The 19,299-nt window shown below is 35.9% G+C and overlaps 1 protein-coding gene across 2 annotated transcripts in view; it reads right to left on the bottom strand.

Moving 5' to 3' along the window:
* The window catches only part of ghrhrb (growth hormone releasing hormone receptor b), a 38,208-nt gene extending 18,909 nt beyond the window's left edge, over window positions 1-19,299 (bottom strand). The window contains exons 1-3 of one of the 2 annotated variants that reach the window (XM_051897082.1): window positions 18,632-19,299; window positions 11,925-12,033; window positions 3,748-3,855 (exon numbers count right to left, since the gene is read on the bottom strand). In XM_051897082.1, coding sequence (XP_051753042.1) covers window positions 3,748-3,855; window positions 11,925-12,033; window positions 18,632-18,715 — 301 coding nt within the window. In that variant the 5' untranslated portion in view covers window positions 18,716-19,299. The remainder of the gene's footprint in view (window positions 1-3,747; window positions 3,856-11,924; window positions 12,034-18,631) is intronic. The other variant, XM_051897083.1, reaches the window with a different exon arrangement.

The following is a 19,299-nucleotide window of genomic DNA, read 5'->3' as shown; positions in this document are numbered from 1 at the left end:
GGATTGCTTTAGCCTATCAGAAGCTGACACTGCTGTTTTGCAGGCTTCCCTTTGTAGCTTCTGCCTTACGCCATCACAAGTCACAAGGTGACGCAGCACCAATCAAGTTGGGCTAGTTGCACACATGCTTCAGACACAGTCACGCAGAGGCATTCCCCAAAGCGTTGTCATTGGATGCAGCGTCTCGTTCCCCTCTCAGAGAACCATGGTTACATGTGTAACCTGAGACGTTGTTACTGGAGTATCCAAAGCAGAAGCTGTAAAGGCTCTGCCCTCTTCTGGAAAGCAGGCAGGGAGCAGCAGATAATTTGCATTTAAAAGGTACACACACGAAAACAGCATGTTTATGCTCACACCCAAATAGGGGCAAAACTTGAGCTGAAACTTCACAGAAACATTCTGGGGACACCAGAGACTTTGGTGATATTACATCTTGTAAAAAGGGGCATAATAGGTCCCCTTTAAAACAGGACTTGAAGTAGTGAGGCCACCTGCCACTAGGACACACATACTGTAAAAAACTGGTCAACCATATAAATCTGATTACACTGAGTCCTTGTGAACAAGGAGGTTATGTCATTGTTTAAGTTGTAGAAATGCCCAGTCATCCATGATTCATTTATTCAGTGAGTGCAGTGTCCAATTACAGAGGGGTTGCTGAGAGAAGTGAAAAAAGTATTGGTCATGCAATCTCAACTCATCAGCAAACATGAAGTGATTACTGATTTTTGAGCATACATAATTTTAAACATTTTTCAAAAATGCTATTTATTTCTTTAAAAATAAAACTTTTTAAATGAGAGAGCAATTACAAAGTGCACCTTAAAATAACCCAAAAATGAATATTCTGTTATAATTTAATCACCTCCATGTCTCGTGCCAGCTACGCAAGTTGGAAAAATGTCAAACAAATGCAATATTGATTTACTGTTGCCAACAAGGTTAAATCAAACAATGCTGATCATATTTGCACTCAGGGCACATTTGAAAAGAATAAGACATTTTTTACATAGTAGAAAAGAGCAGGAATAATCAAAACACATTTTGGTTTTTGCCTCATTTATTCAGAAGACATTCGGCCTAAAACTTTGGCCTGCAAGTAATTTAATTAGTTGTGTTGCTAAGCATTCTAACTGTAAACTGAATGAATCTATACAGGTACAGTATTTTTATTGTTATTTTATAGAATTTGCATTTATTTTATCAGTTAACTATGAAAGATCCTAAATTAAGGATGACACTAATATGATATGGACCAACTGCCCTGCAAGACATTTCTCCCGTTTTGAAGTAATATACTTCATCTTCTTGCTTTAAAAAAAATAAATTAAACCCATAAATCACTACTTACGGTCTTCTGTCATATGAGCATTCATGAGAAGGACGTTGTGACACGTGATAAGCGCATTGCACTAATGTAATGCAGAAGAACAAAGGAGCACCACTTCTCACACGAACTTCACCTTGCACTCACATCACAACATCCCTCTCATGAACGCTTTCTTACACACACCTATTGTTATGCTTCAAAAGACATTGATTCATCCACCAGGGTTATACCATCATGTTGCTGTGTGGTTTTTCCAAACATCAGCAAAGCAGCAGACATTAAACAGCATTATATGGACTCAGATAAAATCTTTGTTTGTATTTATCTGAAGAAAGAAAATCATATACATCATGATTATTTTTTGGGTGAGCTGTCCATTTAAAAATGTTTGCAAGAAAAAGAAGAAAAGATTAATGAGGATTGATAGAAAATATAGAAAAATGAATAAAATAGCCTAAAAATAAGCTCATATTTCTGTATGCATTTGCATGATGCACTTCATTTAGACTAAGCCTCCGTAAGACTTGACATTACAGCTAACCTATAACCTTCTGTCTTCTCACCTACACTTATCTTGGCCATTCTGAAGGCCTGCTAAGTGGGTGGTTCAGTGCTAGCTTTCCAATGGGATTTCTTTCCACCCGCTGTTTCTAGCATTACCATAAAGCAGAGTTCACCATGTACTGCAAGTCTCTCTCCCTGAAGCCACAGTGGGGGAAGACAGAGTAGTGAGGACCTGACCGCTGCTGCTTTCTGTGGTGGAGATGTCAGGCACTGGCCTAGGGGGATTGAAGAGATGGAACAACCAGCGCTAACAGCTACTGCTATAATGCCTGCTTTAACCCTCTTTGATTTTTAATATTTTTATTATTTCCTTGGCAAATTTTCAGCAAGATTTGGAGCAGAGCACTGTAGATATCTTCAGGTCCATTGTGTACTTATGTATTCACAGAGGTGTGTGGGGGGATGGAAAAACAGCATGATGCAGATAGCCGTTGTGTCACGAGTGTGTTGATTTTTTTTAGCCTCTACATTGATTTCTCAAAAGCCCTGGAGTAGTTTTTCTGGGTTCATGATTTTTAAATGTTTTTCAGTGCCAATGTGTGTAACTTATGTGTATCTCCCATTTCCTATGGTGCACTGAAAAAAAATTACTCTAATATGTTACAGCCAAATGTATTAGTTTTTCCTTATGGTTTGGTTTAAACCTTACATTTTGATTGTAAAGGTTCACTATGTAATAAAAAAAGGCTGGGACAATACATCGATGCATCGCGAATCGAGAAATGATTCTGGATCAATTCTGATATTTTTCTTATGCATTGCAATTCTCTGTCGAATAAATTCTGAGCTTAGTTTTCAACAGCAGATGGCACTGCGTGCTTTAGAAACAGACATACTCTGCTTCCATCCAATTCCATACACACACTACTTGAACCTTCTATAAAATAATCATTCTTAAAGTTCGAAAAGGTTGAAGCGAATTACAAGGGTGTTTGCAGTGGGCTGTTTACATTACTCTTGCATCATAAAAGAATTCTGAGGTGCAAATACATTGTCAGACTCAGTAGAACGCACGAGCAGTCTTCTTTGTGAGCATTTGAGCATGCGGTTAAAAAATAGCCTAGAGCGCCATCTGCTGTTAATAACTAAGCTCGGAATCAATTTCCGATGCATTTGGAAAATATCAGAAGTGATCCACAAATCAGGATGCATCAATAGTATTGTCCCAGCCCTATATCTAAAAAGGCCTATTCAAAACAAAGGCGTAGCTTGATGACGCCAAGTTTGAGCGCAGAATCTTGGGACATGCGGTCTTCACCTCACAGCCGGTGGAAAATAATCGGGACAGGACTCAGGAAGAAATCACGTTCATGGATGCGATTATTAACGTTACTGTAGTATGAAGCAGAGCAGAACCCAGTGTTGTGGGAGCTGAACGAGGCCGCTGGAGCGATTGTTAATGAGAGACGAGCACAACACGCCGCGAGCAGCGGAACTTCTATTATGCCACAGTTGCTGGCGCCGCTGCCGCTTTTCCGGTCATAAGAATGAGGTAACGCAGCGCTGTTTATCATATTAGATACATTTGAGTGTGTTGAAAATGTTATAACGTTACTCTGTGCGTTCGCTCGGTGGCTGCTGTGAGACACTTGTTGCACACTGCAGTAAACTAGATTGATTTTAGAATATTAAATGCTGGATGGCTTGTGTTGATAAATGGCATACAATTCATTTTAAAACGTATTGTATGATGGAGAAAATTCTGTATTACTGTTACTAAAAATAAAGCTGCATCTGATTAATAATTAGCTTTGTTCATCTAAAATTGTGTTTCTCATTGATATTTGGTAACAGCCATACCAAATAATAATAAAAGGGGATAAAAGTAGCTGCCTGGGATAAGAGTAGCTTACCATGATTGGGTGAAAACAGCTGAGACACTTCGGAACAGGAGACGTTGACTACCTGTCCAACTTCTGCCCTGTACCAGCACCAAAGTTCATCCCAGTTGGTATTACACCCTGAGATACACAACAATAAATAACTAATAAGCAGATACATAAAATATTTGTCAAAACATAGTAATCACAAAATGGTGTTCTGGGAGATACTTTTGTAATGATGAGGAAGATGGATGGACAAAAAAAAAAAAAAAAAAAAAAAAATTAAGAATGTTTTGCTACCATTCCCATTAAGTTATGAAAACGTTATTTCCGAATATTCTCTGAATGTTCAAAATGTCCAGTTTATTAAATGTTTTAAAAACATTTTCTTCTTGAAAAAAAGTCAAAGTAAATGAAACAGCTAGCACATAGACAACCGACAACTCAAAGAACAGAGGGCTATATGTAAACAAGCAACTAAATAAGACACAGGTGAACTAAAATGGTAACTATAGCAACAAATGGGCACATATAACAAAACAGGAACTAAACACAGAAACTCGGGGACATTTACACGACACCATTTTCAACTAAAACTGAAAACGTTTTGGCCATTCATTTACACAACAATGCCATTTTGGGGGCCTGAAAACGCAAGCTTCTAAAAAACGGTTTTAAAGTGCAAGTTTTTGAAAATGATACCGTTATCATGTAACGCCATGTGTTGTGTAAGTGTACCCAAAGAACACAGGAACCAAAGAGCGAAAAGAAAATCAAAATAAGAGTCCTTGAAACAAGTCTATAAACTAAATATGACAATTGGAACGTTACTTTTGAATGTTCTCTGAAAATTCGGAAACAACCGAATAACATTTAAAAAAAAAAAAACCTTAAATGAATGTCCAACTGAAATGTTTCAAGAAAAAAGTCCCATGAATTGTGTATAAATAACCTTTCCAGAATTGTGAGAATGTTCCCTGTTAGACAGACAGACAGACATAGGGCATAGACACTCTCGCATAGAATTTATAAAAAGGGTTAGATAAGCATCTCCACTGTTCACGGGTGAGCATCTGTCTGAGGAATCTAAGAGAACAGTGGAAACCGAAGCTGAATGAACGAAGAGGACTTTGAGCATAATGAGAGCCACAGGGATCATATTTGGTCATAAATATGACTGCCATATCTAAGCCACGGATCTTATTTTCACTGCTCGTAGATCTATATACTCAGTACATACACACATACACCAGTGTTATTAACAAAAAAAAAAAAAAAAAAAAAAAACAACAGGAATGAATTGAAACAATAAAATCACTAATACTGAAATATTAAAAAAAAAACCTCAAGTATCACAAAGTTAGTATCACATACAGTTACTAAAACTTAAAATGAAAATATAAAAATAAAACATTTAAATATGTACTATAATAGTATATAAATAATACTAAAATAACACTGACCTACTGTATACCTGCTGACATATTTCATTGGAAAACAGATTCAAGCTCAATAAAAACTGTTGCTTCCAGATAATCTAAATTAATCTGGAAAACTGTTATAGTGTAAAAATTTCTTACTGTTATTAAAATAATTTATTGATCACATTCAAGAAAAAAAAAAAAGATCACAATCAGTCCATAACAACACCTGACATCAATCAGCCAACAACATCCTATGAAGTAATGGAGAAATATTTGAGAGAGAGAGAGAGAGAGATAAGACTGAACATCATAGTGAGAGCTGGGAAAGTATAGGAGAATGAGTGTGAAACTCTCTGGCATACACAGACATTTATGGAATCTTGGGCTGGTCCCCACAGGAATGAGAAAGACTTTGATAATACTTACATTTAATGAGGTGGCATCAGGCCTTCAAAGCACCATTGAAAAAAGCTACACATTTATTTTTTATGGGCAGGCCATCTGACTGCCTGTGTTGCCTGACAGGACAAGTAGAGATTTATGAAATATGATTTATGAAATATGAACATTTTATATAGACTTTGAGTACAGTTGTAAGTATATGAAGACTTTTATAAAAAATAAATAAAAACACCCTTTAATATAGATTCTGCTGTTATAGAAGGTTCTGGGTATCTATACTGTATATCTAAAACTCCAACAGGTACAGATTGGATGCATGCTTATGAATGTCAGCTGTCATTATTGGAACTCAATCAAACTTATCTATGTAACAGAACTACAAATCAATATAACATAATTTCAAGGATAAATGTGTGTGCATTCAGTGCACTGGCACAGACTCTAAATCTGCAGTATACTGTATTGATCTTTATGAAATATGCCATTTCCACTGAACTCTCATATTACCTTCACTCAAATCAACAAGCATTCTTGTCTTTAAAAGCTTGAAAGAATGATATTAGCAATGAACATGGCCTTTTGCAAAGTCACAAAAGTGTAATATTCAAATATGAATGATAAATCAAGGAGAAGCATGGGATATTTGGAGAAATATACTACAACAGATCACTGAACCAATCACTAGCTGTTACATCAATCAGCAGAATAATTTTTGGTATTTTATATCAAAATACTTTCAAAGTGCTGGTCTTTCTATTTTATTTTTCTCTCTGAAGGAGTTCCCTCTACATTTAGAGAACTTTTTGAATGTATTCAAATCCTCCTTTATTTAAATAAAGTATTTATCAAATATCATGTGTTGGAGTTTCTGTGTTAATAAAGTTATGTGATATGTCAACTCAATGTGGTCTATATTTTGTTTAATGTATTTCTGTTTATTAATACATTTTATCTTTTGAGACAGTGAAAAACAAATGATTGCTACTACAATTTAAAATATTTAATTGCACCAACAGTTTGGTCAATTAAATTCTCAAAATATAATTTCTGATTGAGCCAAAGTTAACAGACTGTTACCACAATTGATAGTCAAGTCAATTGTGTATGCTATATCCACAAACATAGTGGAGTCAACCGGAGTCAGAAGCGTGTCAACTCCATGGGTGCATCCCATGTGAGTCATATAGTGGCACTACTCCCTAAGCCAATAATTCCAATAGAAAAGATCCCTGAGCTTCTATGCCCTAAAGCAGTGGTTCCCAACCTTTTTTACACCAAGGCCCACCTCCTCTCTGAATCAATACGGCACACAACTTAAAAGTACTTACTCTGCTCAGTAATACAGTAACTTAAATAAGCACAAGTCAACCTGCCATACCAAATAAGACACAGGGAGATACCAAAGGACTGAATTTAAAAAATATGTGGATCCATTCAAAATTATTGACGTATAACACATAACATCTCTCAAACTTCTCCAAAACACGCTTGTCCGCCGAGCATCCATTATAAAACACTCGCAGTACATTGATTTTGACAACTACGCAAATATATATATATTGAACTGTGTTCATGCAGAAACACGATGTTATAGCGATCAGTGAATCGAGTGCACATGCACAGTTTGTTTGCGCATCAATAATTGCGGACTCGCGCATACCTTATGTACAACTCCTGTATGTCACTGTAATCGTCTTTACCTTCATTACAATCGTCATCCATCAAAACCTTTTTAGCAACACTGGTTTTCTTTTTCCAACTGAGAGAGTTTGCGTTTTGAGCCACCATTCAGTCTGTATTTCACAGCAGCACGATGAGAAACAGACTGGGCTGAACCGAAACAATCACAGAATACGTACGAGAAAGGTGGTGCCTTGTTTTAAATGTATTTTTTAATTAATTGAATTTAATTTAAATGCAATGTATTAATAATTAAATTAATGAATTATATTAATATATTTAAATTAATTTTAATTTATCTCGCGGCCCACCTGGAGGATCACTGAGGACCCCTGGTGGGCCACGGCCCACAGGTTGGGAACCACTGCCCTAAAGCAAGGGAAGTCTCGGCTGTTATGCCTTTTCTCCCTTGTGGGCCAGGCCTCAGCCCTATACGGCCACAAAAGCAGAGAAGACAAAAAAAAGATGAAGATGTGTATTGCAGGCACCCTTTTATACTCAAGCACACATGCTTCAGACACCTGTCTTGCTGATGCCGTTCCCCATAGCATCAACTCCATGACGCAGCGTCAAAATTCTAATTTAAAAAGGAAACTAAATCCATAAAATTATGACATGATGGAAACCCCTGAAAGGTTCTATCGGAAGCATCTGACAGAACCCTTTAAGGTTCTATATAAAACCTTTGTGTAGAAAATTGAGTTAGACGGATCTGAAATTTTACAGTTTACATTTTTTTTCTCTGTTTCACAAACATTTTCTTGGTATAATTTATTCATTTTTTTTATTCTGTCTTATTCTTTATAGACAGTAAATTCATACAGGGGAACATATTGTACTGAACACCCACCTGACCCTTAAGCAGTGGCCATTGAGTCCTGCCCTGCCGCCGCCTTCTCTAACTTAGTGTCAAGCTCAGTCCGCTCTGTAATACATCAAAAGAGGGACATGGCGCCTGCCCTCCTCCCCTCTGTAAACTCAGTGTTAATTAAAGTCTATGTGGAGCAGGAAGTAGAGCAACGTGGGTTTCTATTAGGAACTCAAGGACAACATTTACACCTGCACTGATTCCGGTACTGACTTCCGGAAAACCTCTCAATATGTCTGAACCCTACTCGCCAATGCTCTACAAACTCAGTCAAGATGGAAACAAGATGCCAATACTGGCTTATCAGCCCAGGGAGGTCTAATACCTGAAGAAAGCTATCCACTAGTATTCACATTCATCTCATCCCTATCAGTTCTTCACCCAGCTTGTTTTGAGCCAATCGTCTGAAACATTGATTTGATTAATTACTCCACCGCAGGAAATTAAGTAATCACAACATTAATTGGCTGATGGCACCACAAGAAAGTGCCTAGTCCAGCAGGAGACAGGGAAAATATAAGTCCATTTTACACTTTTAAGAGCCCTCTAAAACAAATTATATACTTATAAAATATTATAACAACTAATGTTAAAGGGGACCTATTATGCAAAATTCATTTATAAAATCCACAGATGTTTGTCCACAGTATGGGTAAACAACCAACCTATAATGGTAAAAATCTACCCACCAAATTCACAGTGACACAAGATCTCATGGAGACTCACGAGATCAAATGTGACTTAAGAAAAACAAATGGAGGACAATCGACATTGTCAGCAGGCTTTCCTGCCACACATTCTGCTTTACGGTGAAAAACAAAATAGAAAAAAAAAAAAAAAAAAAAATGAATATGGGTGATCTTTCTCAATCACTTTCGTGGCATGTTTGTGGCTGTCAAGTTTCAGCTAAAGAAGCACGAACCATCCGGTAAGTGACGCTTGCTCACTCTCATTGGCTATTGTGGGTATCACTTCAGAGGCAGCCCGATCAAGAGTTGTAAATTACAAACTTGTTTGATATTTATGATTTGAGATCGGGGATGCTCTGTCTCGATCGGCAGCAGTTAACTAATTGTAATGACACCATACAATAGAGGATTTTTTGGATCCAGGGGTGCATTTTCCAAAGCGAACAATGGTCGCAAGTTCCAACAGGTCGTTACCAATAGAGTTCAATGGGACTTACGACCATAGTTGACTAACAATGCTTTCGGGAAACGCACCCCAGATTGTTCGGGGGTGCAAATCGGGCTTAAAATCTTCAAGTGTATGGCCAGCCTAACAGAAACATCCAGTTGCATTCTAAAATAATTGTAACTTCTTCCTGAGTCTCTCCATCAGTGTCCGACCCTGGTTCAGACAACGTAAAGCTGAATACCGCTACTGACAATTTCTGACATTTTGGCTGCATGAAATACTCTAGTTTTGTTGTTGTTGAGTATCTGAAGCATGAGCTGTTAAAGCTCCACCCTCTTCTGGAAAGGGGGCCGGGAGCAGCAGCTCATTTGCATTTAAAGGGACACACACAAAAACAGGAAGACCAGAGACTTATATTACATCTTGGGAAAAGGGTCATAATAGGTCTATTTTAATGTTATATAAGATATTGAATGTATGAAATGAAAAATGATTATTTAAATCATTAAATCATTTATTTCTTTAGAATACACAGATACTGTTGTAATGATCATCAATGGAAAGTATGCTTTTTTTTTTTTTTTTTATATATAAACAAAACAGCAATATATACATTTACATTTTCTTACAACAGTTACTTCTGATCCTCAATGATTGGCTGAGAGGTCTTTCCAGCCATGCAATATTCTACCAGTATTACCACAGGAACTGTTACACCATTTGTATCACTTTAAATATTGTTATAAAATACTGTATATAATATATGTTCAAATATTCGGTTTATTTTATTGACAGAGTATTATATTGGAAATTCATAATGATTTCCATTAAATTTCTTAGTTTAAGTTAGTGGAGCAAACATAATATAAGAAAGGAATTCATCTCATCGACATTTGTCATGACCAGAGACTGCATTCCCATTTGTTCACTTTTATTTGCAGGTATGAGACAGCGACTGAGTCACATCTTACTCTGCCAAATAGAGTCTTTTGCGAAACTGTAAGATACACAGTTGACTTTTTAGAAAAATCATTTTGTTGCATTAAAATCACAGATCTTTATAGACAGATTGTGGTAGTGAAAATTACTGGAAAGACATTCCCTATGCAGGCACATCAGTTTTCAGAGCAATTCAGAATATCTTATATGAGACTATATATGCTAAATATAGTTTCAATGCCAACAGAGAAAAATGATAATGAAATTCTGCTTGAAGTCTACACAATTAGGTTACTCAGAGCATACAAACGCAGCATGTGGCTAATATGAGGATTTATAATGGTTTAGCACAATAAGTTATTGTTAGTCTCAAATCCTTTCAGACTTTAAAGCCACTCAGCGGACAAGAGTTTTATACAACAGAAGGCTATGTCCAGTGGGTTTACAGTTTTTATATTTAATAAACAAATCTAAATATCAAGCAGCATCGAATATATTAATGCGCCTCAGCTTTCCAGCTGTTTTGATGTGTGCGTTTAGTAGTTAAGAGAATTTGGGTGTCCAAACTAGTCTATAGAAATAATTTCATAAGTTTACTAAGGGTGGTACAGATGACAAGACAACATAATACTCTGAGGAAGTCCATATGGAATAACTTAAAATGGTGGAAGTGTCTTGGAATGAAATAAATATTCTTTGTACTCTTATCAGTTTAACAATGGAAGGTACAACAAAGTAAGGGCTAAATTCATAAGGTTTTCAAATGTGACTGGAAAGTCTAAATATTTAGAAAATTTGAGATAATTAAATTGATAATGTTACTTTAAAAATCTGTACTACACCCATGACTGTTTGATGTTTCTACCTACCTTTTCTGATTGATTGATAGATTGATTGATTGATTTTCTGTTTTTCTAACATTATTTGTTTCGTAACAGATTATACTTAATTTTTGTTCTGTCAAACAATGAAAACCAATTTTTTTTTTTTTTTTAAATGGGAAAAACTACATGCTGGAAGAAAAAAATAAAAAAAATAAAAATAAAAAAATAAAAATAAATCTTGTAACAGTCAAGTGCAAGAATACAGTGGTCATTCACCAAAATAAGATTAACAAAGAGGCTAAATCATAAACAACTTCTACGTTAATCTGATAAACTACTTATTTATATATATATATATATATATATATATATATATATATATATATATATTATGCTTATCCATGAAGAACCTGAAAAATGACAAAGTTGACTAGGCTGTTAGGAAAAGACAAAAACTCAATACCTCTGAAAAACAGTAAGCCTCTGTCTACAAATATTACATATGATGTATCTCAAAACCTTAGTGAATAGAATTATGCTTAAAATATGATTCATTATCCTTTGATCACTGACAATGAAAGTACAATGAAAGGAGTTTTATTTATTCCTTCTGCTGAACCTCACCCTTCATCAGCAGCCAGAATCGAACAGCTTCTGTTTGAATTACTGCCTTTAATCTCCTAAATCTCTACACTTGATTGCATCCTATAATTACCTTGCCTGACCTGACCCATATAGTAAAGTGTAATGCTTAAAATTGTAAACCTAGTTTTCAGCACGCCATTGAATCAGAAACACTCTTAGTCTGAGATTCTTGTAAATCATGTTCACCTCGAAAAGTGTCTTATTACCAATCAGTGAATAAGCAGATATTAAGGACATAAAGAGATGTAAAGTAGTAAGGAATGAAGTAGTTCAGATGGGTGAGCTCACCTGTGAAATTGTTGCTGTTGTGGGCCTCTTGTCTTTGTGTGCGAATGCATTGCTCTTGAGCCTTCATATGCTCAGCCACCAGAGCACATGCTGGATGAATCGTTTCCACCTGTAAATGATGATAAAAGAAAAAAATGTGTGAGACAAATAAAATCGCTAACTGCAGTACATATTAGGAAACCGCATAAACATGCTGAGCCCATTACAGAAAGATGGTGAAAAAGCAATTTCATAATATAAGTCACTTGCCATTAAGTCAAATTGGCAATGAAATCAGGAAAAATCTTTCTTTTCAAACATTATTTGCTAACAGCTTGGACGTTTGTTTAAACTCCATTTGTGTTCCACAGAATAAAGATACGTTTGAAAAGACAAAAGGAGGAAAGTTATTTATGGGGTTAACATTCAAAATACATTGTATACGCTAACTATTTAAAGGACCTAAATATATATCACACTGCGACTTAGAAACATCTCGTCAATCAGCCCCAGCAACACTCCAAAATGTCTATAAAATCTCATTATCTCTAAAGCAGCCATTGAACCAATTTGAGCCTCTCTTACCATAATTTACTACAATTAAATGCATTAGAGATAGAGAAATAAAGAGCGAATAACTATATTACAAGAGGTGTGGGATGTTGTCTTATCGACAACATAAAAAGGAAAAGTTGCTTCTGTTTCACCTCTTTGCTGCATAAAAAAGACCTGTAATGGCCACCCACTTATTCCTGAGAGGAATGAGAGAGAGTCAGAGGTGGGTGAATGCTAATGATCCGATTAAGCCTGAGGTTACAGTGGAACGAGCAGTAGAAACAGATTCAGAAGTTCCTGAAACAGACTACGCATCTCCAAAGGAAAATAGAGATGGTGAATCACAACAACACTAGAAAACGTGAATTGTTGTATTTATTCTAGAGGGACGCCTCAGGGGTCTGTGTGTCATATCAGTCATCCTCTATGTGTAAATCAAATGAATAGTATGACGTCAGTATGGAAATCAAGGTAAACATTCCAGCTATGTTGACTATTATTTATCCAGTGGTTGACGTCGTGCATGTCCATTTCACTGGGCTAATAGGCAGAAGTGAATGTTATCAGGACATGAGTTGATGCAATGAGTGAGAACGCTAGTGTGAGTGTGTTTAGAAAAATCTGCGTGTTTGCTTGTCTATTTGCCTGCAAGTGCTTGTTAGTGCTTATGTTCTCTCCAAATTCAAAACCAGAACAGATGGTTGCGCTGTTGGTTTCGGTGACCTCTGTCGCCTGCTGGCAGGCAAGATAAGGGAGGAGGCATCGTGGATGTGTTTGGGAAGTTTTGTCAGGTTTAGTTAGAGTGCATTTGTACAACAAAAGAAAAGACTCAAACATGTCTTGCATATCTCAAGCTGAATTTGAATCTTCAGGATGGAAAACGGCTTTCAAATACCTAGCCCAAAACACCAATCTTATAAAGCAGAAAAATTATTTAAATAAAATGAAAATAAAAATTAAAATATTTATTTTTATCTATGCAAAACACCAAAACACTGCGGGGGTGATTTTCCACCAATTATATTATGGATTTTTCAGCATTGAACCATTGTACACAATATAAATATCTAACATAGATTAATGTATACGGTCATAATCATTTAAACAAATAATGATAAAAAAAAAAAAAAAAAAAAGCAAAGTAAAAGCAGTCCATTCCACTCCTATTCCAAATCATGTGAAGGCACAATGAAAGTACATTGAAACGTGTTGCTATTGGTCACAAGACATTGTACGTGAGTGTCAAAGAAATTATGTCATTCACATCAAACTTGGAGAAAGTTTTTAAATGTGAATGAGATTTGAATGCTGTGTCAAAAAGGAACATTTTCAAGGATTAACAACTTAGATTTGTTCCTCACAAACGTATCATAAGGCTTGGGAATTCTTGAAATGCGGTGCAGATTAGAATGGACTGCTTTTGTTATTAGATCCTTTTGTGTTCCATAGAAGACAGAAGACAGGGTTTGACCAACATGAGGTAAATCATAAACCCTAAAAGTTCATTCTTGGCTAATGATAAACCCAAAAAGGTTTATCCGTGGGTAAACGAATCGATTACTCTGAAATGAGCTGAATATGGCACTAGAGTAACATTTTGGTGGTACTGTATAGGATAAAAATAGCTAGATTGAGATGTATTGCTCAGATATAAAACAGAAAATTATTTTGAATGTATAAAATTTACTTTTATATTCGTACATTTGCATAAAAAAAGTACTTGGTAAAGTACTTTTTGGCTATTAGGGAATAAAATGCAAGTTTTTGCATTGAAACACCACACATTTTATAAATTCTCAAATCTCTCCTAAAACATTTTTTTTATTATTATTTTAAAATGAGACTGGTTGTCTGTATATTTGTGCAATTAAGTATTTGTGTAAAAGAAGAAATTGGAAAAAAAGAAATGGTTTGGGAAAAAAAAAAAAAAAACGCATCGTGTTTTCAAGTTTGCCTATGCATGTGTGAGTATCTATAAAAAGAGACTGAATATTCAAAAGACTAATGGAGATGTGTGTGGGAAAATTTGGCAAGATAAACTGCTGCGGTTAGTGAAATTTTACGCCAATGAATGCACAATAACCTCTTTGCCTACACATGTATAAGAGTTGCACGTAATCTACATATTAAACCCAAGCAGATACTACAAATCTCCGTGGCATTTTCTCAAGCCAAGGCCAAGGCTCATCTTGGACATACACAAACTGTGAGGGGAATAATAATGAGGAAAGACCTCTATGCACTACAACAAATTTCATTTGAGTGTCAGGGTGGGTGAGAGTGAAGCACTGGTCACTAGGGTTGGGAATCGAATATTGATTCCAATTCTGAAATCGGCTACTTGAGGTCAGGATACTTGTTATAAAATTAAAATTTTGATTCCTCTTATCGATTCCTTTGTGTGCATTTTAATGACTAAACCATTCAAGCGCAAAAAGACCCATGCGCTGTTTTCTGTGCTGCACACACATCCAAAGTGAATGCACAGAAAGTGATTTTAAAGGGTTAGTTCACCCAAAAATGAAATTTCTGTCATTAAGTACTCACCCTCATGTCATTCCAAACCCCGTAAGACCTTCGTTCATCTTAACTTTATTGTGATTTTAAACTTTGAAGCGCAAAAAGACTTGCATGCTGTTTTCTGTACTGCTCACACATCCAAAGCGTGTGCACAGAAAGCCACCTCTAACACTGTATAGAGAACATGAAGTTAACGTCATATGTTGAGTTCTGGGTAATTTGTGTAGACGCCTTATTGGGAGGATTCCACTGCCTTTCTGCTAGTGAATTTAGGGCAGTATTTTGATTTTCTGTTGTAGGGCATTGTAGGTCATTCCTGCTGCATTGAGAATTACCATAACTCACATCATCGTTCAAGGAGAAAACTGGACGTTTTTATTGTTTTTTTCCCTCCCTTCTACATGTAAAAACACCAAGGAAAGCAGGTTGAGGAGGTAAAAAGAAGACGCTGGGTAGCAAATCTATTAATAATGTCACTGATTATTTTATTGAGTGATAGGCAGTGGGTGTAATCACACTGCGGAGAGTTCTTGAAGGTTTTGTATTGTTTGGTTTAATAAATAACATTACCTTTGCGAGCCGAGTACAACTCTCACTCAGCTTGTGAATTAGCATAACTTGCATGCAGCAACTGCTAAATGGTTCACAAACTTCTAGTGAATTGATTTTGGTTGTCATTTGTTGAAATAAATACATATAAAAATAGTGTATCAGTGTCTGTCCACGGAACACGTGTCTCACAATCTCTGATTCCCCTCCATGGCCATGGGAAAATGAATACTGACAATGACAACAATAAAACTTCAGTTACATTTAAACGTTGGATCGAAATGGACAGTGTGACAGTTTACATGGTAACCAGATATACTGTGAACAGAAGTCTAAAAAACTTCAGTGACAACATAATGTAAAATTATCAAGCAATGTGATAAAATACCTTCTCTTTCCTGCAAGCGATAAGATGAAGAATGTGAATATTTAAATTCAAAGCAAAAACAAAACGGTACGCAGGTATCTGTATTAATTTCAGTACAAGTAGCAGAAGGCAATCCTCCCAAGATACTGATCGGACTTCTCTTCCATGTCTTTTTGCACTTGAACGGACAAATAGACACAAAAAGGTCAAAATATCCTCGTTAACAGTCGGTTAGGTCTTAAGTGAACAAACAGTTGACAAAGAAAACACATGTGCAACAGTATATTGGATCCGTGCAGCTCTTAAAGTGACAGCAGCCTAATATTCCTGTTGCCGTCTCTATAATAACGTTAAACAAAGGAAAAGAGAAAATTCACTCGCTGATTTTGACTGAATAACTTTTGTAATATTTGTAATGTATACTTTATAAAGTGCAGTGTTATTTTACATTTGATTACAGTTTCTGTACCTGAATACCTTAAAACACCATTTCAATCGTATCTTTGTTCAGTTGTATTTATTTGTGTGATTGCTAATTTGTTCTTTTTTAATTACTGAGTGTTTACTTGTCTTTAACTTTGCTTGAAATTTATAATAGCTAGTTAGGCTAGTCGTTTTTGACATGGTATTTTTAAACCATAGGCAAAATTGTAAGTGTTCTTTAGCCTGTTGATTTTTGATCATGGTATTCAGCAATAAATGAAATGTTTTGCAATAAGACTTAGAATAAATGTGAATTATATCTTTGTTTGTTTGTTTGTTTTTTTAACCTTATTGGAATCGAAATTAGGAACTGATAAGAATCTGAATCGATAAGCAGAATCAGAATCGTTAAAATAAGATACCTAACCCTACTGGTGACACACCTGGGCAATAAAGAACTTCAATTAAACTACTATCCATGGGACTTTTGATTGCATCCATGTGGCACTAAAGGTCCCCATAAAGTCAAGTCTCCTATCTTGCCAAAAAGAATTACGGCACATCTGCTGATAAAGGCTGTTCAAGGTCACCCCCATATGTCTCCCCACAAATTTACATTACATTGCACTGATAAAGTGTATATTATTGACCCAAAAATGCTGCAACAAGCTAAAAATCCCTTTTTGTTCTCACGGTCTTTATAGCTGCATATCTAAATATCTTAAGTAAACAGACACCTGTTGTCTTCAATCGCTCTAACCTCTGCACTAAAATGCTCTGGTGACCTAATCAGAAATGTTAAACATGTTGAGAGGACAAATAAAGAAAAATAACTGACCGATAAGGATCCTGTTATCAGTCAAATAGCATCCAGTGGCCCCCAGGAAGAGGCTCATGAACACATGGAATCATTATTATAGGAAATGAATATCCATTCAGGGAAGGAAAGCCATATCATTAGAGGGAGTACCAAACAACAACAACTACATTTAATTACAACATTGATTTGCGTTCTTCTTTGTGGTCTGTGCTCCTCGGAAACTGGAATGCAATCCAACTTTGACTTTTTTTTTCTTTTTTTTTTGGAAGGTCAATAAGTTGCATAAATTGCATGCTTAATTTTCATGACGGGAACCTGATTTGGCCACTTGAGTTAAAATATGTCAATGTTCCTGTACTGGAAATGGTCATCAAAACATCATTAAAAGGAGACCAGGATCTCAGGTCAGTACAGCTAATCAAATCAACATCTGTGACACATCAGCACATTAAATATAGCACTGGACTGATCCCAAGAGAAAATAGTGGCAATCAAACGACATGGATTACACTTCATCTACATCATTAGCTCAGTATGATGCCTTTTAAAATAAATATCTTTGGTGCATATCTATTTATATTTATTCTTTCTCAAGGAAATCTCAACTAAATCTGGAAGCAGTGGTATTATAAACTCTTAACTTTTATAACACACAACTCAAACAGCATACGATGTCTGATTCAGTGGTGCAGTGCCATGCCTTTTAAAATAAGTCAATCTCTCTCAAAATAAAATCTCACATAAATCTGGAGGCAAATATCAATAAACTTTAATGTCAGGGCCATTATAAAACACTTTTAACGTGAAGTGTCATTCAAACAGCATACACAGTCTACATCAGTGGTGCCTTCTAAAATAAATATGCAAATATCTCAAGGAAATCTCACCTGAATCTGGAGGCAAATGCTAAAATTTGCCATGGAATACTTTAGGAAAGTCGACATGCTATTAAAACAATATGTTTTAATTATCTTACAGTTATGCATACAGCATTTAAGACCTCATATTAGGAATATTTGTAGTTTTAAGATTAATTTGTCACACAAAAGGTGAATAAAGATGGTGAAAAACTTATAACATTATACCCTATACATATATTTTAATCAACAATGAGATTGATTAACCACAAAAAGCCCATGGACATGTTATGCAACTACTAGCCAAAACACTTTTAACATCTATCGTTTCATTTCTGACATTTAGAATTTTTTTAAAAAAATTTTTATTTCTATTCTAGCCCAAAACAGAATCCACTGGCCACATTGTATAAAGGCTAATCAAACTGCACTGACTTCTCGATTTCAAAATCAAGTCTATAATCAAAGATGAGAAAATCACGACCACTGCACAGAACAACAAGATTTTGGAACTGTGGAATCTCAATTTAAAAAGCACAATGTATATTGTGCACGGTAACAATAACAATAGCAAAATATTACAATATTTGGTATAGGCTAAATGTACAAAGCACAGGATCTCATATAGATAACTTACTGCTTTCCAGATGCTCTGGTGAATCCCCAAACTCAGTAAAACCGCGACCAGTCTTATGGTTGACCAAGTTCTGAAGGGAAACATAATTAGGACTCCGGTATAATGGGAAAGAATGAAGTTTGTTACTGTCTAACCAAATAACGCAGAAGCTTCTGTTAGATGTTTTCCAGAAGTCTCGATGTCTCCAACCATACTGTGCGCTGTCGTTCAGCTCAAACGCTCAGTCCTACATGTCTTATAAAGCTCGCAATAATTGTAATTGAATCATGTGTCTCTTCCTCATAACAGCCCGTAAACAACCTGTCGCTGTGACTTCCCAGCACACACTGGGCAGGAGAGTGGCGCGCGTGGCGAAATGAAGGCATGGTGCGCCTCCCCTTTACGCTAAAAATTAGTTCGCCAGCTTGCTAAACTGCCAGTGACTAAACTCATTAGATAATCTTTGATTTCCAGTGGTTTTTATTACAACTGTTTGAGAGGAAACAAAAGGTCTTTAACCGAATACCAGCCAAACTGGTCGCGAGAGAATGAGCGTAGACCAACTGTTACCTTACAGCAGGTAGCCTAGCTCTAATTAAAATGATGAATTCCTCAAATACAGTTAAACTGAGTAAAATATGATTAATTATAGCCTATTGTTAAATATATATTTCCTAGACCAGTGTTTC

Source organism: Ctenopharyngodon idella, chromosome 6 (genome assembly GCF_019924925.1).
Source record: "Ctenopharyngodon idella isolate HZGC_01 chromosome 6, HZGC01, whole genome shotgun sequence".
Classification (NCBI taxonomy): Eukaryota; Metazoa; Chordata; class Actinopteri; order Cypriniformes; family Xenocyprididae; genus Ctenopharyngodon; species Ctenopharyngodon idella.
Note: the sequence above shows the minus strand (reverse complement) of the source record. Positions and strands in the feature narration are given on the sequence as shown.